General features: G+C 36.5%; 6 protein-coding genes across 7 annotated transcripts in view; 3 read left to right on the top strand and 3 right to left on the bottom strand.

The window, feature by feature from the left end:
* Positions 1 to 293: 293 nt before the first annotated feature.
* LOC17886272 (probable 2-oxoglutarate-dependent dioxygenase DIN11) lies at positions 294 to 4,689 on the bottom strand. The gene is made up of 12 exons (XM_006291401.2): positions 4,601 to 4,689; positions 4,345 to 4,460; positions 4,125 to 4,243; positions 3,508 to 3,571; positions 3,321 to 3,388; positions 1,510 to 1,568; positions 1,289 to 1,433; positions 1,147 to 1,166; positions 997 to 1,043; positions 830 to 910; positions 645 to 734; positions 294 to 551 (listed from the first exon to the last, which is right to left on the bottom strand). Exons 1-12 carry the CDS (start codon positions 4,638 to 4,640, stop codon positions 399 to 401), a joined length of 1,002 nt encoding a protein of 333 aa, XP_006291463.1. The 5' UTR covers positions 4,641 to 4,689; the 3' UTR covers positions 294 to 398.
* Positions 4,690 to 6,875: 2,186 nt separating this feature from the next.
* Positions 6,876 to 8,892, top strand: LOC17886776 (pre-mRNA-splicing factor CWC21). Its single transcript, XM_023782473.1, is given in 2 exon segments — positions 6,876 to 7,277; positions 7,279 to 8,892. Coding segments are annotated over 2 exon segments (1,827 nt in total). The 5' UTR covers positions 6,876 to 6,890; the 3' UTR covers positions 8,719 to 8,892.
* A 322-nt stretch (positions 8,893 to 9,214) lies between these two features.
* On the top strand, positions 9,215 to 15,916 carry LOC17884967 (ubiquitin carboxyl-terminal hydrolase 26). Of its 2 annotated transcripts, none has more exons than XM_023782472.1 (15): positions 9,215 to 9,373; positions 9,622 to 9,744; positions 9,843 to 10,439; positions 10,587 to 10,842; positions 11,227 to 11,945; positions 12,256 to 12,364; positions 12,604 to 12,782; positions 13,000 to 13,278; positions 13,357 to 13,564; positions 13,832 to 13,903; positions 14,377 to 14,592; positions 14,825 to 15,088; positions 15,174 to 15,315; positions 15,396 to 15,560; positions 15,644 to 15,916. In XM_023782472.1, the coding sequence occupies exons 2-14, from the start codon at positions 9,665 to 9,667 to the stop codon at positions 15,488 to 15,490; spliced, it is 3,216 nt and encodes a 1,071-aa protein (XP_023638240.1). In that variant the 5' UTR covers positions 9,215 to 9,373; positions 9,622 to 9,664; the 3' UTR covers positions 15,491 to 15,560; positions 15,644 to 15,916. The 2 variants fall into 2 exon arrangements, with proteins under 2 accessions (XP_023638240.1, XP_006292916.1); XM_006292854.2 differs by having other exon boundaries at positions 15,641 to 15,916.
* Positions 15,917 to 16,061: 145 nt separating this feature from the next.
* On the bottom strand, positions 16,062 to 18,835 carry LOC17885005 (autophagy-related protein 13a). The gene is made up of 3 exons (XM_006290210.2): positions 17,160 to 18,835; positions 16,877 to 17,058; positions 16,062 to 16,575 (listed from the first exon to the last, which is right to left on the bottom strand). The coding sequence occupies exons 1-3, from the start codon at positions 18,468 to 18,470 to the stop codon at positions 16,245 to 16,247; spliced, it is 1,824 nt and encodes a 607-aa protein (XP_006290272.1). The 5' UTR covers positions 18,471 to 18,835; the 3' UTR covers positions 16,062 to 16,244.
* A 3,246-nt stretch (positions 18,836 to 22,081) lies between these two features.
* Positions 22,082 to 22,534, top strand: LOC17885666 (protein RESPONSE TO LOW SULFUR 1). Its single transcript, XM_006292054.2, has one exon. The coding sequence runs from the start codon at positions 22,144 to 22,146 to the stop codon at positions 22,426 to 22,428; it is 285 nt and encodes a 94-aa protein (XP_006292116.1). The 5' UTR covers positions 22,082 to 22,143; the 3' UTR covers positions 22,429 to 22,534.
* A 1,244-nt stretch (positions 22,535 to 23,778) lies between these two features.
* LOC111830653 overlaps positions 23,779 to 24,987 on the bottom strand; it is a 2,496-nt gene continuing 1,287 nt past the window's right edge. The window contains exons 2-3 of the mRNA XM_023783163.1: positions 23,947 to 24,909; positions 23,779 to 23,865 (exon numbers count right to left, since the gene is read on the bottom strand). Of these exons, the coding sequence (XP_023638931.1) occupies positions 23,779 to 23,865; positions 23,947 to 24,909 (1,050 nt within the window). The remainder of the gene's footprint in view (positions 23,866 to 23,946; positions 24,910 to 24,987) is intronic.

Below are 24,987 nucleotides of genomic sequence, written 5' to 3'. Positions count from 1 at the left end.
ATAATTTTGGTTTGTTGGGTATTTCAGGCGGGTTTGGGGATTGGAAGATCACTACTGGACATATTGAAGAACATGCATTGGTTCACTGACACATGACTTACATTATGTTTTGTGATACCGAAAGCAATGGCCTAAAACTTTGCACTTTCTTTCATATGTTCTTGTAGTTTCTTTTGAATTTTACATATAGTACATAGAGGAGGAATCTCATTGTTTTTACTCAAATTACTCTGTAGAATTTTGAATAACTAGAAACCATATAATACAAATTTATATATTATTTCTTCTTTATTTCTTTTATTTTCATTGTCGCTTAGAACAGCTTTTATTCTATTTTATTAAACCTCGAAAGCCAACTTAGCTTGGTAAAACACCATCCAAACCCCAAACCAACCATGTTAACTGTTTTCCACTAAATTTGCAAAAGTGGCTTGGACCTTATTAATCAGGTGCTGTCCATAGACAACTCTTTTGGCAACTTGAGATTTAAATTTCCTCGGATACTTCTCTTTGAAGACATGCAATGGTTCCACCTCCGCATCGAAGTTTGTCTGTTCATCCACGATACATTAATAATAAACATAAATCCAAATCCAGAAGAGAGGAGAAATACAAAAGATTGTTACAAGTTTTTTAATTAGTACCTCGTAGAAGAATGCAACACAAACACGGTATTTAGGAGAGTTGTTGATCACTTTATGAAGTGTAGATTCGTAAACTCCGTTGGTTAGTATCTGCATATGATATACGTTTCACAAAAAAACTTCAAGTATTGTCCAAACAAAAGAAAGAAAGGTTAAAGAGGGAGAGAGAAGAAGAAGAAACAAACCGTTAACATGTCGCCAATGTTGCAAATAAACGATCCAGGGATCGGAATAGCTGGTATCCAATCACCGTCCACGTTTTTCACCTTTTAGAAGTTGCAACAAAATATGAAGTTTGGAAAGTAAAACAAAATTTAGCTATCAACAAAAAAAAAAAATCCCATATATGTACCTGAAGAGCAGTTTTATCATCATCTTGATTTATAAGCGTCAACAAGCCTGTAAAAATTAATACTTTTGAGATCAAAAAACAAAAAAAAAAAAACAAAAAAAACTATGAAGAGATAAGTGAATTTGATTAGAGTTCAGGCTTACTAATTACCATAATCAGTGTGAGCTCCACTGTAAGTAAAAAAGAAAAGACGAGTTACTACAAGTGATCTAGCAGCTGATATATATCAGTTACCATCCAATAACATCTTATATATAAGTTAAAATGAAAAGTGGTCGTAGCAAAACATTACCATCCAATAACATCTTCTTGGTTTACTCCTGGATAACCAATGATACGCATTACCCAAAAAGGGTCTCTTAGCATCTTTCCCTCAAACTCGTAAGGAGATCCACCAAGGGCTAAGGAGATTCCCCTTAATATATTTCTAGAAAGATCTAATTAAACAAAAGACCATGAAGTGGGTTAGAAACTTTAACTTTTACTGAGATTCAAAAAGGGGTAAGGACACACCTGTGCATAGCTTGATATACTCCTCCATCAAATCTTTGTACTCTTGAGGATTCCCTGGCCTTAAGGTCACAAAAATACACAAAGATAGATATAGTCGGAAGAAGACGAAAACTCATTATAAGCTAAGAAAAATATAATCAACTAGCAGTTAACCCGCGTTGCGCGCGGGAGGTTTATAATTTTTTTTTCATATTGTGATATTTTATTTATTTTTAATTAATTTTCAAAACATATTATAGTTATTTTCTCTTGAATTATTATCTTTCAATATTTAAATTTGGATTAAAAGCATTTTCTTATTGATCATGTTATAAACTAATATTTCACTTTCAATTTTATTTTTCCCCTTAAAACTTTTATATATACAATTACATAAATGTTGTTTTTATTCTACCATAAATTTAAAATTTACTTACATTCTTAAACTCAGTAACACATTAAAAATTTTAAACTATGATCAATTTAAAATGAAAGCTGAATTATAGTATTACCACTAACTAATAAAAAATGAAAGTATTTCGTATTTAACATTTCATTTATTTACATAATTTATTTTTATTTATATAAATTTTCTATTACTTAAATAAGTAGCATAAATATGCACTAAATGAATGTTTTAAATTTATTTTAATGTAAAAATAATGTGACTTAGGTGGATGCTTAGGTGGCATCATGAGAAAAGAGAAAAAGTTAACTTTATATATATAGATTAGTTGTTGATCCGCGCTGCGCGCGGGAGGTTTATATAACTTTTATTTTATTTTTAGTTATATTATAATTTTTCGTTGTTTTTTTGTTTTGCATTGTTTGTTTTGTTGGCTTTTTACGATTGTTATTTTTTGTTATTCTATTTTTCATATCGATTATTTTTAAATTTTATAGTAATTTAGTATTTGAAATGTTTATCATCATTTGGTATTCGTCAGAGGTCGATGGAAAGTTTATGCGGTATTCTCTCTTTTTACTAAGTATGTGATTAGAGAGATAAAGTTTCCAGTGTCTGAGTTTGAATATTCTAGGATCTGGCTTGTTTCCCGTTTTTTCGTACGTTTGAATCCGTGTATTCCGGCCAATGATTTTGAAATCGGTATCGTTGTTGCAGATGTGTCGCTCTTGTAAACGATGGTTCTAGAAAATATTTTCCCTGTTCCGTTTAATCATCTAGTTCCAAACTCGTGTATCCCATGTTTTCTGATTTTTTTAACCGGTTTGATTGTTATGTGTTGAACTTCAGACCCATGCTTTTTTAGATTTTATATTTTGATTGTTGAATCTCAAGCCCATATTCTTTTGGATTTAGTAAAAAGAAAAATGATGATGTGGTGGATGATGTGGCGCTGATGTGGCGTAAGGAGAATAGAGGAAATGTAACTTTATATATATAGATTATGCAATTTCTTTAGTTTTCACATTTTTATTAAGTGATTTATTATAAGCTAAGCAAAAATATAATCAATTATGCAATTTGTTTAGTTTTCACATATTTGTTAAGTTGTCTAGCAATAACATAGTTACAAATACCGAAACGTCAGAAAATATATTAAAACAAGGTTTAACATGTTTTGTAATTATTCTGTGCGATTTATAATGAATGAAAAAATGCCTATTATTCGATCGTTTTACTATTCATTCATATATACAGTATGTTCTTTATAAGCACGACTTTATTTTTAATTTTTGTTTTTTGTTCAATTAAAGATTTAAAACTGGTGAAATTTTCTTTGGATCTCTTGTTTCAATATTTCTTGCAACACAAACCAAACATACAGATGCCAGAGAACAGAGATAAGAAAAATCAATTAAACGCTTACCACTGGTTTGGCCCTTCCAAGACCTTTCCGATGTCCCCATACTTCCCTTCCTTGAACTCTCTGTAACACTGTTTTTGTCGCGGTCCAAAAGAGAATTAAATTAGAGAAATTAATCATATCCGCTATTTAACATGATCACTACTTAGAACACATCACTCCAAGCCAATGACTAGTTAAATAAACTTACATCAATGGCTTCATGCATATCTTGTTTCCCACTCGTAAAGTTTACTCCAATTCTCTGATATCCTCTGTGTAACACAAAACCCACAGGAGTGAATTCGATTGTCCGATAGACTTTTTGTTTTCTAACGTTTTCGATTCGTGTTTCAAATTTCTTGACATATACATACACTCAAACCAAAAATTCGTGTTAAGATTTTTTTTTTTTTACCGTTTTACCTAAATTAAACATCGCTTTGTAATATGTAAAAAATAGTGAACCATGCGTTCGGTTTTATTCGAATTCATTGGACTTTGTATTGAGAAAAAAAATAACAAGTAGAGTAACTATTCTTTATACTAGTTTAATACTATAGTTCTTTTTTTTTGGGGTAAAATATTATAGTTCTTATTTTGGCATAATATCGCACCAGCGGCGGACATATATCTTAATAATTGCACCAGCCAGGAATCTCTATAAATTTTTCATTCTTTTTTTTTTTTAAGTTGTCTTCTGTTGAAGTGAATAAGTTCACCATCTCAGAATATTTTGATAATAATGATAATAATATAATGTCTTGTTCGTTATGAACAAATTGAAAAACATTGGGTTCGATATTTTTGAGATATATGGAAACAAACCTGTAACCACCAGCTGGAGTAATCTTGATCTTAAGTTTCTCCTCGTAAGGGAGCTGGAAGAACTGATGAGTCATTTCTTTCACCTTATTTATAAGATCTTTTGATATTCCATGACCAATCTGATCCACACTCACAAACCAAACTCAGACTCTTTGAATACAAAACTAGCTCTAAAAAGGAAACTTAAATTTCGAACGTTTTTTTTTTTTGTTATACATACCACGTAGAAGAATCCTACGTCCCGGCATGCGCTGTCCAGTTTTCGGACAACTTGCGCCACCCCGGCATCCTCCGCCATGTTGGGATCGTCACATTTGGCCAGTAAAGGACTGATGTCTGCAACCACATTAATATCACACTAATTAAGTTTCCTTGGCATATTGTATGTATAAGCTTTGAAATTAAAGATGACCGAGAGAGTGAAGATTATATTTGCTGAAAACAATGAAATAATATAACTACGGTTTCGTACGTACCGATAATTGGAAGTTGGGATTTGAAGTCTGTCGTCACCATTTCGGTAATATGGAAATATTGAAAGAAACGCTTTTCTCGTAAGTACGTACGTAAAGACTGTTTTGCGATGATATATTACCATAAAGAGTTATGCCATATGTTTATATACCCACTGATAAGTGTTCTTTAGGATTTCTAAAAGCCAGAAATGGAGCAGCCCATGTGGCAAATGTATTTTTGTCATTAAAAATAAAAACTCTATTGGAGGATGTATATTGTCTTTATGCTTCTCCAATATAGTGATAACTATTGATTTCCAAAAAAAAAATCTAGTGATAACTAATATTCTGTTTTACAACCTTTTAAGGAGAAATACGATTTTTAATTAGTAGCTTAAAGCTTTATGATTGGTTTAGATAAGAATAATTACTCAAAAATTATGCAAATCTTATCATCACGTGTAAATTAGCTTAGATGATAATATTAAAAAATAAAAGCAATGGGATAATCCAATCACTTGGTAAGAATTTGAGCACCTTGCGGAAAAAAGAAAACGCATAAAACTCAAATCACACTAGACAAGTTCGTTTTTTCAACAAAACATATCGAAGCATAAAGTAGACGACACTTCAAACGAAGTAAGATTGACACGCTGGCCAGGTAACACAAAATTTCCAAGAATACGGCCGCCGTCGTTAGCTTGCCAATAGCTACATATCCCTAAGGTCTTGGATCAAAGTATTGACCAACTTGTGGAGATTATATTTTTTTTTTTATATAAATAAATTTAGGAGTATAAAAATACTATATGATAGCGAATCATTTGCAGTTCACGGGGAAGCTTAATTAGGACTATAGTGGCTCGAGTATATCATACCAATTTGGTTTTGTTTCAAGTGTGATGTGTTGTGTTTGGTGAATACATGCATGTTTTATTTGAAGACTTTTCGGGATAGAACTGAGAAGAATAATATAATTTGTTAAAACATAATAAAAACAAATTAACAATAGTATTGGTCCATTGGACAGTGAAGAAGATTCGTCGTCTCCTCAGTCCGTGACACATGATTAGAATTAACTTTAATTTTTGTTACTTCAAACAAATTTAAAAAGCTAAAATAAGAAGAAGAACAAATTTGAAGGAAAATTCCACTTGATTCGAGTTACTTAGCAGAGTTCTACTTGAAGTTTTCGATTGTTTCAAAACAAGATGGGCTACTCAAGCTGATTAAGTCATCATACTATAACTAACATGAGAAACAAATTTCTCGTATACCATTCAAGAATATATTGGTTATGTTTATTAATATACACATTATATATAGTAGTTTGTTGGACCAAATATTAATTCAACATATCCAAGTCTCTTTGAAACTAAAGTCAATATTGGTGCTTATTGAAACTTGAAAGTAGCTCCTCGCTGTGGGTAGCCCTTAATCATGGGACCGACCGTGCTTGAGGTACGAGTTTGAGTGATCAGGGATACACTTCCGAACTCAACGAAAAGATTTTTAAAATAGTCAATATTGAAGTACGTAGAATGTGCCTGTCTCAGAAGAATTTGAAATGTTTAGGATTAAATCAATTATTTTTTTCTTCGTCAGGATAAAATCAAATTTAAATAGAGTTTCATGTAAAACAAACTCTAAGTCACCACTTTCAATTTGGTTTTTCATTTCTGAAAAATCGTAGACTAACCTTACGCACAAAATAAGAAAATAATATGTAGTAATAAAATATTTATATATTTCTTCAAACATTTATATGGTCACATATGTTAGATTTTAAAATTTTATATTATATGTGATTTTTTTACTTTTCATCATGAAGTTTGATTTGATATATTTTTATTAACATGTTATAAATCTGACGATGATGACGATGAATTTTATATATGTCTCATATATATATATTTTTAATTTATGAGATTAACCTACAATACTTTAGAGGTGAAAAATAAAGTTATAAGAAAACCAAATTAAATTAAATAATACCAAAAAAGGGGAAAAAAAAATTTAAACTGTATTGGGCCTAAATCCATCGATCTAATCAATATATCAGGTCTAGGTCTATTGACTTTGTTAAATTGAGATCTGTACTCATCACCGGCCTTCATCTCCTCTTAGCTCGATAACATCGATGATTCTCACACATAAGGGTGATTAGTTTTAATCTGAGATATCCATTCCTAATTTTCTTGTTTCTGTTTGGTTTTATATAGTAGTGAACGGTTTCGTTTAGGGTTCTGATTTGAAGCTGAACTCCTCATCTCTTTGCTTTAGGGTTTTGGTCGAAGTTGGTTCATAAACGATGTACAACGGGATAGGGTTACAGACCCCGAGAGGATCAGGGACGAATGGTTACGCTCAGACAAACAAGTTCTTCGTGAGGCCTAGATCAACTGGTGTTAAGCTTGTTGGTAAAGGGTTTGAGGATGATCAAGGTACTGCTGGTTTATCTAAGAAGCCCAATAAAGCTATCTTAGAGCACGACCGTAAGCGTCAGATTCATCTTAAGCTTGCTATTCTTGAGAACAAGCTTGCTGATCAGTGTTGTTCTAATGCTGAGATTGCTCATAAGCTGGACGAGGCTATGGTGAAACTTGAGGCTGTTGCTGCTTCTGAAGAGACTGGTGACTCAAAGATCTTTGATAGTCAAACCCATCAGTTGCTGCAAGGAAAATATAGCTTTTGGAGGTGCACTAGAAGCGTTTCGAGCTGCGTTGGGTTTGCCTGATCAGCAGCAGGTGGCTGAAGAGGGTATTATTGATGATGAGCCAGCGGCTGAGGCTTATGAAGGCAGATTGAAAGAGAGGCGGGAACATTCGTTTTTGGACCGAGATAGTGGGAGGAAGAAGTTAGATGAGGAAATAAATGAGAAAGATGTTAAGGTTAAGGAAAGCAAGAAGCAGCGGGGTGATGATGACATGGAGAAAGTTAAGCGCCACAAGAAAAAAGACAGCAAGAAGAGAAGACATAGTGAGTCATCAGAAGAGTCTGATGAACATGGACGTGACCGCAGAAGGCGCTCTAAGAAGAAGGCTAAGGGTCGTAAACAAGAAAGTGATAGTGAAAGTGACTCTAGCAGCTCTGATTCTGAGTCTGAGTCCGAGTCTGACAGTGATGATGGAAAGAAGAGAAGAATCAAGAAGGCTACAAAGAAACGCAGTAGAAGCAAAAGAAGCGTCTCTTCTGATTCTGAAGAAGTTGAGAGTGATGACAGCAAGAAACTTAGGAAGTCTCACAAAAAAAGTCGGCCCTCCAACCGATCTGGTTCTAAAGAAGTAAGAGACAGGCATGATGAACAAAGCAGAGCTGGACGAAAGAGGCATGATTCTGATGTTAGTGAGCCTGAGTCTGAGGATAATAAACAACCACGGCGAAAAAAAGAAGAAGCTTACCGTGGAGGACAGAAGCAGAAAAGAGATGAGGAAGATGTGGAGTTCAACCATTCAAAAGACAAGTATAGTGATGGTTCTGGTGGCAGGAAAGTTGCAAGAGACTCTGATGACAGTGAGACTGAGTATGAGAACAAGAAAAAACTGCGCAGTAAAGTAGAAGTTTACAGTGCCGGAATGAGCCAGAAAGGAGATGATGAAGAGGCTGTGTCTAAGCATGGCAAAGACGAGTATAGAAGTGATTCGCGTGGCAAGAAAGTTGCAAGAGACTCTGATGACAGTGAGGCTGAGTATGAAAACAGGAAGAAGCTAAAAAATGAAAGTTACCAACGAGGAAGGAGACCTATAAGAGAGGAGGATGAGGGCTACAATAAAAATGGAAGGGACAGGTATAGAAGTGATGATACTGCTAAAAGATATGGAACAATCAAGGAAGATGATAGGTATAGAGGTCGAGACATCGAGGAAGGAGACAGCGATAAAGGAGATGATGACAGGGGTAGATACAGTCAGAGACGTGAAACGGTTGAGGAGGATGAGGAAGACTACAAGCGTGGCAGAGATAGTTACAGAGGTGATAGGGAGGACAGGTTTAGAGGTGATGGGAGACTTGCAGCGGATAAGGAAGACAAAGACGATGATAGAATAAGCAGAGAGCGTGAATACTCGAACAAGGGTCGAAGTCGTTATGATGATAGCCGAACAAGTGGCAAAAGATCCACTTATGGTGATAGAGCTTGATGATTCTGTTTCATCTAATGTGTCTTTTAAGTTTCTTAAATGTTTGTTGTGTTTTTATGGATTTGTCACAAAACATAATCCGTGTTTTTTTCTTGCAAGACCTTAATTAAGGTTTACATGTTGGTCAAATGTTCGATCTCTGAGACGTTAATTAAGGTTTACTTGTTGGTCAAATGTTCGATCTCTGAGACGTTAATTAAGGTTTACTTGTTGGTCAAAAGGGTGTCATAGATTGGAGGAGACAAAATCTCACAACACTGGCTCGATCTGGTTAATATTGGTCAATTATGTTATTAAGACATTTAATACAAATATCTAAGTTTAGCTTGGTGTGTTTATGGTATGAAATCTCACGTAGATGGATATAAAATCTACTATAATTGTAATTAAAATCTTAGTTAATTGATGATTTTAGTTTTTTTTTTCTTAACATGTTTATATAATCTGAAATAAGAGAGCGCGGGACGAGAGAACAACTGGGGGGAGAAAAAAAAAAGTGAAATAGAATTTAGAGGACAAAAAAAAAAAAAGAAATCGCTGGGGAGCGGAGAAGGGGAAGAAGACGGAGGAGTAGAAGGAGACGGAGAAGCTTGAGCTTGTGAAGCTCTCTACTTGCTTAAGACTTTTCTATCAACTCGTTCCCGTAGATTCTCAGGTACTTTTTCTATTTCTCTCCATTTTTTTTTGTAATTTCTTGGGTGATTATTATCACTGTTCCTTTCTCGATCTGGGTTTCGTCCTGAATCGTTTAACCCTAGATGCGATTTTCATCTCCTGGAGTTGGCATTTTTTTATTAGGGTTTCTTCTTTTCTTGAAACGCACCGATATGTTCTTAATTCAAAATTTTCGTTGAATTGGATTCGAATGGTGGTTAACAATGTTGCTGTGCTTCCGTTTTCTAGGGTTTTCGATTGCTACTGGGTAAATTTTGGTGGTGGTGATACAATGAGTAAACCTAACACCCGAAACAAAAACAAAAGACAAAGACCATCAGACGCTGTTGATTCTACTTCTCAGATTCTCCGGTACAATAACAAAACCAACCTTATTCAACATTCGCCATTCGTAAAGCTTGCATTTTTCCTTCTTTCTTTTTGCTAAAAAAATGCTTTTTTTTTTGCAGGAAAATTCACGAGGCAAATGATGTAACTGATGATGACATTAACCAACTTTTCATGATATGGAAGCCAGTTTGTCAAGGTTGTCGTGTAAACACTCGTGACAATCCTAACTGCTTCTGTGGGCTGGTTCCACCGGTTAATGGAAGCCGGAAATCGGGTTTGTGGCAGAAAACGTCTGAAATCATTCAGTCTCTTGGTACAAATCCCAACTTGGATCGCCGTTATTCTGACTCTACTCCAGCTGGTCTGACCAATTTGGGCGCTACTTGCTATGCCAACAGTATACTTCAGTGTCTTTACATGAATACTGCTTTTCGGGAAGGAGTTTTTTCTGTTGAGGTTGATGTCTTGAAGCAGTACCCAGTCTTGGATCAGATTGCTCGGCTTTTTGCACAATTGCATGCTAGCAAAATGTCTTTTGTTGATTCAGATGCTTTTGTGAAGACGTTGGAGTTGGATAATGGGGTTCAACAGGACACCCATGAGTTCTTGACATTGCTTCTGTCTTTGCTTGAGCGTTGCTTACGCCATTCTGGAGTTTTCAAAGCCAAAACAATAGTTCAAGATCTCTTCCGCGGTAGTGTCTCCCATGTGACCACGTAAGATTAAGCTCTTTTATTTATTTAAGAAGATTTTTATGGTTTTAAGGCAAATTAGTATCCTCATATGAGTTACTTAAGTGCAAATGTGATCATTCATATGTAGCTTTCTAGCGTCTTTGTCATCTGTTTTTTATTGTCGTGCAGTTGCTTAAAATGTGGTAGGGATTCTGAAGCTTCTTCAAAGGTGGAAGATTTTTATGCCCTTGAGTTAAATGTTAAGGGCCTCAAAACTTTGGATGCTAGTTTGAATGATTACCTTAGCTTGGAGCAGCTCAATGGCGATAATCAATATTTTTGTGGAAGCTGCAATGCTAGAGTAGATGCCACACGCTGCATTAAGCTGCGGACACTACCTCCGGTTATCACTTTTCAGCTCAAACGATGTGTGTTCCTTCCGAAGGTGGTTTCCTTGATCTTAATATGCATTGGTTCATGAATCAATTTTGAAAGAGAAGATTATATCCATCAGTTTACTTGTCATTTCTTGTGATTTTCATATATCCAATCATATTCCTGCATACTTTTTCTCACGAGAAGCATCTTTACCTCTTTTATGTATTTGTGTTGAGGCTAGTTTCTTGTATTTATCTTTGGCTGAATTGAGTTATCGATTTTTAACTCATGGTCAATTCTCATACCTTTTCCCTTATTTCCTTCTCCTGATACAGACTTGCCTGTTGTTATGCTTATATCTAATCATAATTTCTGTCCTATTTGATTTTAGATAAGACCTCGTTGAAGTTTCATTAACTTCTCCTTTTCTATGGCTTGATCATGTCAACAGACAACAGCTAAGAAGAAAATAACTTCCTCATTTTCCTTCCCTGAAGTGCTAGATATGGGCTCGAGATTGGCAGAGTCTTCTCAAAATGAGTTAACGTATGATCTATCTGCTGTGTTAATCCACAAAGGAAGCGCTGTGAACAGCGGACATTATGTTGCCCACATAAAAGATGAAAAGACTGGCTTGTGGTGGGAATTTGATGATGAACATGTGTCAGAACTGGGTAAGCGTCCATTCAATGAAGGTTCTTCTTCCACTCCACAATCCGAGAGTAATGGTACGACTAGTAGTGGGAATACCACAGATGTCATTCAGTCCGGCTCTTCAGATTGTAGGTCTGCTATTAAGTCAGAGGTTTTCTCATCGAGTGATGCTTATATGCTGATGTATAGTCTAAGGTGCGGAAAACAGGAAAATCAGGAAGGAAAAAGTGAAAATCCTATTGACATAACTAAAGGAGAAGTTGGTAATGTTCAACAGCTTGAAGGTGGTTATCTTCCGTTGCACCTTTATGAATGGATCAATACCATGAATGCAGTTTTCCTTGAGAGTTGCAAGGAGTATAATTCAAGAAAGGAAAAAGAATTGGATGCTTTGACTGAAAGGAAGCAAGAAGTACGGACAATACTTTCAGAAGCTGCTGTTCATTCGCTTGAAGAACAATATTTTTGGATCTCCACAGATTGGCTTCGTCTGTGGGCTGATACCACTTTGCCTCCGTAAGTAAAGCTTCTCATATATACAGTTTTTATTCTCTACATACCTATGCTACGGCACTGCTTTCAACAGATGATGCATTTATGTCTGCAACAAAATGTCATATCGCTCAACTACATCATCTATGATAGCTAACGTTTGCACCCCACACCAAACTGTTAGATATTATTTCCCCTTTAAAAGTTTGTATTTTATTGCAGTTTTTAGCTAACTGGTAGTGGTTTATGGTTAAATATGATTTTCTGTTTAGCAAATCAGATCACATCCACGCTTTCAAATGTTCTTGATTATATATGTTCTTGTGTGATGTAGCGCTTTGGACAACACTCCTTTACTGTGTTCCCATGGGAAAGTTCTTGCCTCAAAAGTGAATTGCATGAAGCGACTATCTGAACTTGCATGGACCAAGATAGAATCAAAGGTATGCAATAAACTGTGTGTAACTCATGGGTTAGTTTCTTACTTTTTTTCAGGACAGAACTCTTCTTGTTTTCAAGTTTTGCATCCGCTGTCATCGTTAATCAAGTGTCAGACAATTTTATACTATCGATATTTCATTGGACAGACTATTCTAGTATCATGTGCTAGAACTCTTTGTTGGATTTTTCGACACTCTTATCTCAACACTTTTCTGATGTAATCATTTTCTCTTACGTTTAGTTCCATGGTGGACCAAAGTTAGGGAAAGGGGACTACTGCAGGGACTGCCTTATGGATGGTGCTCGCATGGTTGTCTCTTCTGACAGTTATAGGGATCGAAGAACATTCATGAAAAGCATAGCAAGTGATGTTCTTTCCGGGAAGTGTGAGGACGGAATGTATTATATCTCTAGAGCATGGTATGTATTCCAGTGTCCTGTAAGCTATAGGTTTCTGATAATACCATTTTGCTTCTTTGTCCGTGTTGACAGCTTGAGGTATACTATTATTTTGTGTGGGTGTTTCCACAATTAGCTTGTTCTATAATAGATGCCATTGAATCTCACGCTACTTACTACACTGAATATAGGTTAAAAAAAATCTAGCTCCTTCTTAAGTGTAATAGCATGTTTCCAGGTTGCAGCAATGGGTAAAAAGGAAAAACCTTGATGCGCCCACTGAAGCAGATGCGGGGCCCACAAATGCAATTACGTGCAGTCATGGAAAGTTGATGCCAGAGCAAGCGCCTGGGGCCAAAAGAGTTCTAGTTCCGGAGAATTTCTGGTCATTCCTCGTTGAAGATGCTCTAAAACTGATGCCAGAAGATGAGTGCACTAGTTTCATTTTGGATTCCAGCCAATGTTGTCACTGCACAGAGGAACTTTCCGAGGTTGCCTGCTATGAAGATTCACTAAGGTTAGCCATGATTAGTTATTATTTTTGTTGGTCATGATTCTCTTTAAGTGTTTTCTTACCTTCTGTCTGATGCAACAGAACATTAAAGGTCAAGCAGCGCCAAAATCATGAGAAGTTAGCCACAGGAAAGGGTATACCATTAACGCCGCAATGCCGATATTTCTTGCTGCCATCTGTGTGGCTAGTGCAATGGAGAATCTATATTAACATGACTGGAAAAAATAGTTCGTCAGCACAAGAGCCTGAACGTCTTGATGGAGTCATTAATACTCTCAAATGCAAGAAGGTAAGATCCATTGCTCGGCAGTTAGTAGGTTTCCAATTTACTGACAGTTGGATATAGTGGGGTAAAGCTCTATCTGGACAGAAAAGCTTAAATTGAAATTGATTGCCCTTACTGCTTTCTCTGTTTCTTCTCATACAACTATTTTAATATGTGTTATTAAATTCCAGTGAACATAAGTTGTCATATATCCGCAGGCCTTATTTCATCTTTCCATTACCAAATTTTAGCATATAACTAATGGTTTGTTCCTATGGTTGTTTCTTTCAGCACACACGACTCCTCGAAAGGCTCCCTGAACTTCTCTGCAAACGAGGCTCATTTTTTCAGAAAAATCCATCTGTAAGTGCATCATATTCCGTGAGGTGATTGTTAATCTATTTCATAACTGTTTGAAACGGTAAGCTAATATCGGAACGTGGACTGATAAGTGTTCATCACAAACACAGAGAGGCTTCAACGAACACTTGTCATTTAACATAAAATAAGTTGTTCCTGTAGAAGTAAGGTTAGTATAAATAAGAGATAAATGAAGTATGTAGGTGTCTGAGTGTTTTGGGTCTGGTTTTAGAGCCTGGGAGAATGTACCCTTGTTACTGGTTCTGATACTTTGGTTCCGTTTTGTGGTGTGATTGCCGTTTCAGTGAGAGAAATAAAGGAAATCATGTTCTGAATTCAACAAATTGGTATTTTGATTGTCTATTTAGTTTACATCCTCTCTTGTGTTGTGTGGCTGTTTTAAGCGTCAAACAGAGACTTGAGATGGAGAAAGCTGACTTTGATCTAATCTCTAGTATTCTTGCACCTTTTTCTAGACAGACAAGCTGACAATCATCCCTGAGCTTGATTGGAAATATTTCTGTGAGGAGTGGGGAGGAATCATGGAGAATGGAGTATCTGCGCTTATTGAGGTTGGTAACAATACACACCAAAGCGCATCCCCAGACGTCATTGATCTTGAGAAGCAGTCTTCTCCTGATGATAATATGGACATTGATGCTCAACAGCTTATTCTCAGGGCATCCCCAGAGGTATTTGCATTCTTGTGTTTCAATACATGTGGCAATTATATTTACCTTGGGCCTTTTCTTTTTGTCAACATCTTGAGCTTCTGATATAATATTGATTGGCAATGTTGGCTTAGCATTTCACATTGGTCCAGATGTGTTACGTTATGCTGTTTTTTTCAAAAGCATTCACATTTATTTTTGTATGACTTACATGTTTAGATTCACATTTAACAGGATCTTTTGTTTTCACTAGATTTGTGAGGTATGCATAGGAGAGAGAGAAAGCTGTGAGTTGATGCAGAAACTTAGTTACTCTGAGGGAGATGTATTTGTCTGTCTTGTGCGTGGAAAGGAAGCTCCAAAAGCAATTTTAGAGGCATCTGACTCCAGCTTTGAGGTGGATCGGCGTACTTCAAAGCGATCTCGGAGGACAAATTATGGAAACCTGACAAGTCTGAAAGTGTCTGCAACAACGACTGTGTACCAATTAAAGATGATGATATGGGAATTACTTGGGGTAAGATTCTTTTAAACAGAGTTTTTTCCGTTTCAGTAGATTACTTGCTGATACACAACAAAACGGATTTTTGTAATATATGCAGGTGATGAAAGAAAACCAGGAACTTTACAAAGGCACAAAACTGATCGATCAGGAATCTGCAACCCTTGCAGACATGAACATATTCCCTGGTGACAAGCTTTGGGTGAAAGATACTGAGATGCATGAACACCGCGATATTGCTGGTAACCAAATTTACCATTATGTTGCTGTCTGGTTAGTGAAATGTGCATGAAAAATAAGAATTATCTTGATGTTTCAACAGATGAGTTATGCGATAAGAAAACAGGAGCTCAAGATATCGAAGAAGGGTTTCGGGGGACGCTATTGACTGGGGATATCTCTTCTGAAGCCTGTTAGGAATTGTATTTTGAGATCAAAGTGTAAAAACAGAATGTGTGAGAATGAGTCATTGGACCATCTAGAGGAGGTAAAAAAACTCATTCGAGCTACTCTATTGAAACTATAATATTTTCTTATCTGCAGCGTCTTATGTTTTGTGTTTCTCAGTAGTTGTGCAGGAGACGGACTACACATTTTTTGGGTCAGTTTTTTGTAAAGGCAAGCCAGGATTTGGAGCTTTATTGTGTGTGTAAAAAACAAACGCAAAGATTTTGAGAAAAGCTTGCACTAGCTGAATTTGTGTAGATTCAAAAGGCTTATTGTCGATGGCTATTTGAAGCTGACTTTATGTGTGTGTTTAGGTGTACTCTTTATCTAAATGGGCATTGCCTTTTGAACTCCTCTTTCTCTCTCTCGATGAAGCTAACGTCTTAAATTGCCGTTTATGCTGCTGTTTTATCTAAATGAGCATTGTCTTTTATGTATGCAATGAATTAAGGTTTCATCTTTAAGCAGGTCCCTGACGAGAAAAGAAGGTGCTAAATCTGTTCAATGAACAACAACCAAAACACTGTATATATCTCACTACTTACAATGAAAAGATTCAAGCTTTATTTTGATTTGCATATTCAAAGGCAAGTTCAAAGGCAAGTGCTCTTACAGAAATTAAAACGTGATTGCTCTTTGGCATTTATACAACAGAGTTAAGTATTCGTCAAATCCATATTTACAAACATACATCCAATATATTTTGATCGTTACTTGGTTTGGCTCAGTGGACACGAGTTGCTCCAGATCCACTCTTGGATTTTGAAAGAAGCAAGTCTTTGAGTTGCTTGTAGTTTCTCAGCTCCTCTAGTGCATCTGATGTGCTTCGACCAATGGAATATTCAGATTCAGTACCTGATACTGACACTGACACTGAACCTTCTCTCTGAACCCCAGACATTGACGCCATGTAAGTGCTTGAGTCTTGTCGTAATGGCGGTGCTGTCTTCAGCATGTGAACCAGAACACCAACCGCTGCATCCTGTGATGACTTTCTCCCTATAGGTAGTGACTGTGATATAGAGCTTGAAGCTTTCCGCCGGTCAAGACTTTGGCTGCACCAAAAAATTTGCAAAATCTATGTCATCATATATTACCAAAGACTAAGAAATCCCAATAAGAAACGAAATTGACAGACAACAAATGATAAAGAGACGACAGTAAGAGAAAGGCCAGGTACAGATTGTCAATGTCAATCAATTTCAAATTACACAAAACAGCCAACATCTTTAGTGTTTTCTTGATGACATCTTGTCATTGACCAGCTCAAGGTGTAAGGACTTCAAGAAAACTAATCCAAGTATATAATATTGGCTTTCCATGATTTAAGTTAGGTAATCGGATAAAGCCAACTACCTGTACTGAAGTCCTGACTCGTCAACATCATCGAAATCAAAAGGGCATGAACAATCAGGGTCATCCAAGTCGTCTTGGGACGATAATCGACTGGGGCTCCTAGAAAACCCGAATCTTGGTGAGCCACTTGACGACAGAAGTCCTGAGAAGCGGCCTGAATCGTATTTGCTGTCCTTTGACAGCTGAAGAGTAGATTAAAAACATATATCAGATAAGGCAATGCAAAACATAGCGATCTGGTTCTTTAATAAAGAAAAGACACACAAAAAGTGAGAAGCATAACCTTCTGGGCAGGGTACTGGTTCATTAACCCAGAAGGAGACTCTCCACTTCTCGAACTCCTGTACAACGCAATCCCAGGCAAAGAATCCTGCGATGAAGGGGAGCGTCTTGTGCTTTTGGGGGAAAAGGGAGGAAGTGGATTCCTACTTGGCTCAGAGAAGTTAGATGAGACGTATCTATTGAATGTGGCTGAAGAAGGAATGGTCACTGGAGCAGTCCCTGGTCTCACATTTATCCGTGGACTGTTACTCCCTGAAATGTATCTTGGAGTAGAGGGAGACCCTGATGGCGAAAAAGGAGGTGAAAGCTGGTGATTGTCACCAAAAGAATCTGTACGTGACCAGTGGAAATCATGTAACCCGGGTGAAAATTGATGTGAATGAGCAGGCGAAAAAGATTGGTTTGGTGTTGCATATTGAGCTGGAGGTCTATGAAAGCCGCTGGTCCAGCTATGTGGACGTTCAGCAGATGAACCAGTCAATGGAGGACGACCAGCTCTACCAATAAAAGATGTGCCTTCAATACTTTTCCCTGGAGACGGGAAAAACCTCATAGGATCAGTTGCAGGACTTCCTACATAATCGGTTATAATTCTTGGAGGCAATGTGATGTGAGCACCAAGATTGAAATCAGATAAGTCAGAACGGTAAGTAACTGAGGCACAAAGCCGACCAGGAGGCACTTCAACAGGTGCAAAACGAAACTCTTTCATTGTTTCCGTCACTGGACCAGATAATATATCGCTGAAAGATGAAACCTTGTAAATCAGATCATAACCAGAAGAGGCAAGAGACGAACTCAGCTGCCTAGAGATACGATACGCAGGGAGAAGCCGAGTCTGCGCATAAAGGGACCGCAACATAATGATAGATTTCTTGTAAACCTTCTGATAACGAGTAGCAGACTCAGAACTCTGAGGAGACATAATCAATGGATTCTCATACTGAACAACCCACCTCTCAATCACAGTCTCAGCTGATCTAACAACGGAATCACCATGATGATCATCGTCATGCAAATTATCACTCGAAATCGGATGAACAAGTATAATATCAATAATCATAGAATCCAAGATATTCCTATGCCAAGAATGCAACTTCTCTAACGCAGCAGGACGATCCCCCATAACTAGATTGAACCACTTATCACTTTTCCTAACATTAAGACCTGATAAACGCTCACGAGTACGACCACGAGTTTGCAACGAAGGGATTCTAGAATTGAGAACGATGTGTAATGCCTTTGGGAAGAAATGAGAAACAATCTGCTCTAATCTTCCAATATCCGAAGGCAGATTCTCTGGAAAATCCATGGTTCTTCACACCAAATCGAAACAGCATAAATTTCTAAAAATATCACACAAAATCCCTAACAAATATCCAAACCCACAAGTGATCTATGAGAATGGAGATCACGAAATCGTTGTTTCGTACAAGGATCTAGAAACGACGGTTTAAGGGAAAAGGTTCAGGAGAATGTGTAGCAGAAGAAACTGAAGGTACCAAACAGATCAACAGATGAAGAATAGATTCGATAGTTAGGGTTACCGTGAGAGAGATAAGCTTTTATTTGAAAGATCTGAGACGTCAACCAACGATGGCGTGAATGTGTTTTACACGCAGATGATGATGATGAAGATGAAGATGAACATTAAAAAAAAAGTGTTTCAGAGGTAGAAGAAAGAAACACTTACGATTATTTTAGAATATACTTACTGTGATATTAAATTACTTAATATTATAATTAAATTCGACTTTGGTTAAAGAAACCAATGAGAAGTAGCCACGTCTTTGTTCTCATCAGTTGGTAGTTTTGTGTTTTTATTGTTTTACCCTTCTCTTTTCCACTTAATTACAAAGAGACGATAACTCTTAATGTTACAGTGAACCTGAATCTCACGCGCTTTTTCTAGTAGAAGACGGTGAAGTATACGCACCAAAGTCTGCTAACTGTTATTATATGGGCTTAACGATTAAAAATATTAGGCCCAACATTTCTGGATAATCGTTACAACATTTTTGTTTTTTTTTTTTTAACACAAATCTGCAATATATTAATAAAGACTACAATAGTCATTGTTTACGGCATCAAGAATAACAGAAGGGATAGAGTGATGGTAAACAAAATCAGAAATAGAAAAACGTTGAAGATTTGCAAGACAATCTGCAGGATTGTTGAGTTTTCTAGGAACCCAGTTAAAACGAACATCCTCAAACCGTTGCATCCACATCTTAATTTCGAATATCCAGTTGAAGACATCATAACGCACACATCTATTGTTGAGAGTGTCAATAAGAATTTTGCAGTCTCCTTCAAATATAACTTTCCGAAAACCTCGTAGCCAAATATTTTGCAGAGCACCAACCAAGCTTTGACATTCCGCTTCGAGAGGGGAAGAAACAAAATGACCAGTCCATTGAGAAGCTCCTTTAAACAGACCCCGATCATCACGGATAATCCAAGCCGCAGTAGCTCGATTGGTAATAGAAAGAAAACTACCATCAAAATTGCATTTAAACCAGCCTGGAGGAGGGAGAGACCAACGAGGAGGAGAAGCTCTGGAATGGTGTGAACCATGAACTTGAAACTGAGATTGGCGATGAGAAACAATATTAAGATTAAGCCATTCCTCAGCTTCCTGTTTAGCTTCACGAAGATCCCTACGCCAATTGTTATTTAATCTGCAAAAAACTAAACGATTCCGGCTTCTCCACAATTTCCACATGATCCATAAAGGGAGATGAGTAAGAAGATCATTATAACAATTAACCCTGTGGAAGTCAAACACAGCCTTCATCTTATCCTCAAAAGATAAATTGGGATCAGATAAACAAAGAAGAGGAACAGTTGAAGCTCGCCAAATCTGGATAGCATGCGGACAAGTAAAGAAAATATGGTCAGAGGTTTCAGAGTGCCAACCACAGCGCTTACAGTTCCCATGATCAGCAATATGACGGTTAACAATTTCTTCACCAGTAGCCAACGCACGAGAAAGAGATTTCCAAAGAAAATGGTGAATTTTAGGAGGAACTTTCAATTTCCAAATATCCTTCTTAATGAGGGGATTACCATAGGGAGGACTAGCCTGAAATAAAGAATCCGGATGATGAGAAGCAAGCCAATAACCAGACTTAACAGTGTAGAAACCCTTATCAGTATAATGCCATCCCAAAATATCATTGTGTTGACTAGAGCTGATCTTCGTAGCAAGAACAAAGGAGATATCATCCGGATGAATCAAAGCATGGAGTTTATCAATATCCCAACCCATATTATTTGGAAGAAACAAGGAGTTAACCGTATGATAAGATAAGTTACTGTTGTTGAGAGCTCTAGGCGGACGAGGAGGATGAACAGGGAGCCAAGGATCAACCCAAGTACTGATCATATTACCATCACCAACCGTGTAGCGAAGACCTTTTTTCAGAAGATTCTGTCCATGGAGAATGGATTGCCAACCAAAAGAAGCTCTGGAACCACGTCCAGCATTTAAAAAGTGAGTGGAAGAGAAATACCTTCCACGAAGAGTTCTAGCCATAAGACATTGAGGATAATGAAAGATACGCCAAGCTTGCTTAGCAAGAAGAGCTTCATTGAATTTTTCAATATCACGAAAACCAAGCCCTCCTTCCTTTTTCAAAAACTTCATACGGTCCCAAGCAATCCAGTGAACTGAATTCCTTTGGTGATTGTTATTCCACCAGAAATTTGATATAATTCTCTCAATATCTTCACAAATACTCTTAGGGAGCTTGAAGCAATTCATGGAGTATACAGGCATCGCCATGGCAATCGATTTAAGGAGAATTTCTTTTCCCCCTTGAGACAAAAACTTAGTGTTCCATCCTTTAGTTCTTTCAGCCACCTTCTCCACAATATAACGAAACATATCAACCTTTTTTCTTCCAAATTGCTCAGGGAGACCCAAATACTTGCTACAGCCACCATCATTATGGATACCAAGAAAGTTGCGGATCATAGTCTTGGTAGAAGCAGAGATCCGTTTACCAAAAGTAATAGCCGACTTGCTGGTGTTAACTCTCTGACCTGAACCTTGTTCATATTGATAGAGGATATTTTGAATAGCCTGACAAGAACGCAGATTGGCTTGACAGAAAAACAGAGAATCATCCGCAAACAAAAGATGACTAATAGCAGGACTAGCATTACCGATCTTAATACCTAAAACAAAAGATAACATTTTTGTTAATTCGATATTTTTGGCTATATAGTTTTTTTTTTTTTTTACTTTGTGCTAATATTGTTGTTGTGTAAATATGTAACGAAAGATAATGACACACCCTTCGTATTAAGTGGCAAAATTTCCCAAATTATTGTTATCTTTAAAATAAATTGAAACCAAATATCTTATCACAACATCCATCACAAGAAAGTGAGAGAGACACTCTAGTGCTTGGCTTTAGACGTCACTCATCAAGCCCTACTTTATTCAATAATGTAATCTATTTACGCCACATGCATGATACATACATCAGACAAACACATTTTTTTCGCTTTTTTCTGTTTGACAAGATTTGATTCACATCATTTTTACTTTTCTCTATGGCAAGATTAATATGTCTAATTGTAAATCAAATTTATTCCATATTATGTTTATGCATTATAATGGTATGTCGGTATCAGTAATATGATCCATTCGACAAATGTTTTTTTGAACATTCTCAAATTGTATATATTTGGGTGGTGCATGTTCTTTAAACTTTGACTATGTTTATTATTTTCCCATGTTGTTTTAAACTTTTAGTTAAGTAAATTAAAGGAGAACATATTGACCCAAATAAAAATGTTGGAGAAAAATTAAATATCAAAGACGAGATACATTGAACCTAGACACACTAACGCAACACAAAAACGCCTATTAAAGAACATCATCATCAAACCCTAAACACTCTACAAAGAAAACAAAGTTAACATAAAAAAAAAACAAGAATCACCATATACACAGAGAGACTACAACAAAATTAATGGCGAAGAGAGGAGGATCTGTGACGGTGTCGGCGGAAGAGATGGAGGAGCTACGGAGGAGAAACATAGAGCTGGAGAGAGAAGTGGAGGAGATGAAGACGCAAATGATTCAGCTGTGGCATCGGACTGTGGTGGCAGAGGAGGCTGAAGAGCGGCTCTGCTCGCAGCTGGCGGAGTTGGAAGTCGAGTCTTTAGATCAGGCACGTGACTATCACGGTCGCATGCTCTTCCTTATGGATCAAATCTCTCGTCTCTCTTCTTCTTCTGTTGTTTCTTCATCGTAGATTTTGACTTGTCCAAATTATGTGTATGTGTGTACAGAGATACGTTTGGTATTATTAATGTATGTATATAGATCGAGATGGAAACATGTTATGCTTTCAACATGAATGAAATGTTGAGATCCACTTTCTAATGAATTAGTACTATATTTCTGATAATTTCACAATTTGTCTAATTTGTATAAGACCAATTACAAAATATCTAATACGTACTAGGACCAAATAATATTTTGGAAAATGCGATATCATAGTTTCGTAATGATTACGGCTTTAATCATTTTCTAACGTCGCTATTAACTATAAAAATAATAATTTGATGGAACCATCGGAAGATCATTTAAATTTTGTGGAATTTTACATTACCATGAATTTCAAAGGAACCCTCGACGAAGAGTTCATTGGAAACTTGAGTGTCGAACCAAATTTCTTTTATTTCTTTTTATTTCTCAATTGAGTATAAACACACAAATATTCATTTAAAATGAATATTTAATTACATTCACATCAGGGATAACAAAAGTAAAAAACGACTCGGGGTTTTTTTTAATTATGGTCAATATATGGAGATCGTAATACTTTTAATGGAACGCAAAACATGAAACTGTGTAAGGTTTTCATTGGTTGAAGATCAAATTATGTTCTATTCATAATAAAATTCTAAATGCAATAATTAAAAAAAGAAAGAATAGTATGACACTATACCAAAAAAAAAAGAATAGTATGATATGTGGGACTGGCAAACTAAAGAGGCAAGAGTTCGACACATACGATTTTGACGTGATTTTTTTTTTGTTTTAAACTATTAATTATAACAATTAGAAGGGAGATAGATAGTTTTATTTTTGGCTTAATTTAGATGACAAGATTGTAGTTAGTCTTTAACTTATAGTATCCGACGAGAATATTCCATTCGCAGATTTAAATTGTTAACTTATTTAGTACATTGCCAAGAAACACAAAAATGGACTCGAATCTTGGGAAAATGCTCACTAAATTCCCCAACTACTTGAAATTAACACATTTATTCTCTAACTATTCTCTGGGCAAGTTTATTCCTCAATTTATTATTGATTTAACAGTTTTAGACATAAAAATAGTCAACACAAGATACTTAACAGAGACGTTAAATATCACAGTTAATTAAACAAAAAAAAAAAAACAAAGAAATCCCAAATGTTCCGTGTTTGACTAGTAATGTATCTTTTCAAGTCTGAGAACACAAACTTCATTGAACTAAAGAGAGTTCACTAAAACCCACCACATCATGCATAAAGTCTTACACGAAAATATAAACTACAAACACCAAGTCTGAGACAAAATCTGCTAACACAAAGTCTTAAAACATAATAGAATCTAAAGAGAGAAGCCGAATCTTCCTTGTGATGATCCACTTTGTGAAGTTCCTGCTTGAGAATAGTCTCCAACATGAGATGATTCTCCCTGGAAATTAAGAACCAAGCAAACCATTAATATCTAGTCTTAGTAAGAAGCATTGGAAACCATGAAATAACTAACACGTACTTTTTTTGGACGACCTCTTGGTCTTTTTGCTTGAGGAGGTGCAGGCGGATTAGAACACCTAGTCTTATTATGTCCTTCTTTGCCGCAGTTGGAACATGTCATAATACGACCATGGCGAGTTAACTTGTTCTTATTGGATGAAGACTCATGGGGAGCCTTTCTCCTAGCATGACCATGTGGTCTTCCACGGTTAAATCTAGCTGGTGGTGGAAGAACATGTAAGCGACCTAACCGTTTCCACATCTTCATGCCTTGGACTGGTTTCATTCCTTCCTTATACAAGAGGCGCCACCTTGAACTCAAGTAATAATCAGATACATAATCATTAAGATCCAACTTTGTCGTTGTTATGACACACATAGCATGCATGCAAGGTATGCCATTCAATTGCCAATAGCCACAACCACAAGTTTTTTTCTCCATATCAACACTGTAAACATCATCTCCATGTTCAATTTCATGTAAATTCCCTGTCGTCATGTACCTTCGACAATCCTTAGCTCTCTGCCTGTTTAGTTCAATCTCTTTATCTGTCCTTGGTGTGAACCTCTTCTTCCACCTATTAGTTAAAATTGTCCTTTTTGCATTCCTCTCCATGCATTTCCTCCTCACTTCTGTTAAAAAATCAAGTAATGGCAACCTTCTTGACTCTCTAACATTTCTATTGAAAGACTCTGACAGGTTGTTGAGGTTATCATTGCAACAAGACCCAAGTTTGAAGAAAGCCCGAGACCACGTCATTGGTGCAGTGCGTTGTAGTGAGTCATATGCACCTTGGTTATATTTCTTCAATTCTTCTAAGTTTGCTGCAAAAGATGCCGATGTGTAACTCCTCGCAATTTTCCAAAACATACGCTCAAGTTCAATATCTTTGTTTGTCTTCTTCCAGTTTTCCAAAATGTGTCTTGCACACAATCTGTGTTCAGCTTGGGGAAGCTCATCATGAACTGCATTTAGTAAACCCTATATAAAGAACCAAAGAAATATCTTAATCCAAAAAAAATCTGAAATCTTACAATAAACTCACAAAAATCAGAAATC

This window comes from Capsella rubella, unplaced genomic scaffold (assembly GCF_000375325.1).
Source record: "Capsella rubella cultivar Monte Gargano unplaced genomic scaffold, Caprub1_0 scaffold_5, whole genome shotgun sequence".
NCBI classification, from domain to species: Eukaryota; Viridiplantae; Streptophyta; class Magnoliopsida; order Brassicales; family Brassicaceae; genus Capsella; species Capsella rubella.
Note: the sequence above shows the minus strand (reverse complement) of the source record. Positions and strands in the feature narration are given on the sequence as shown.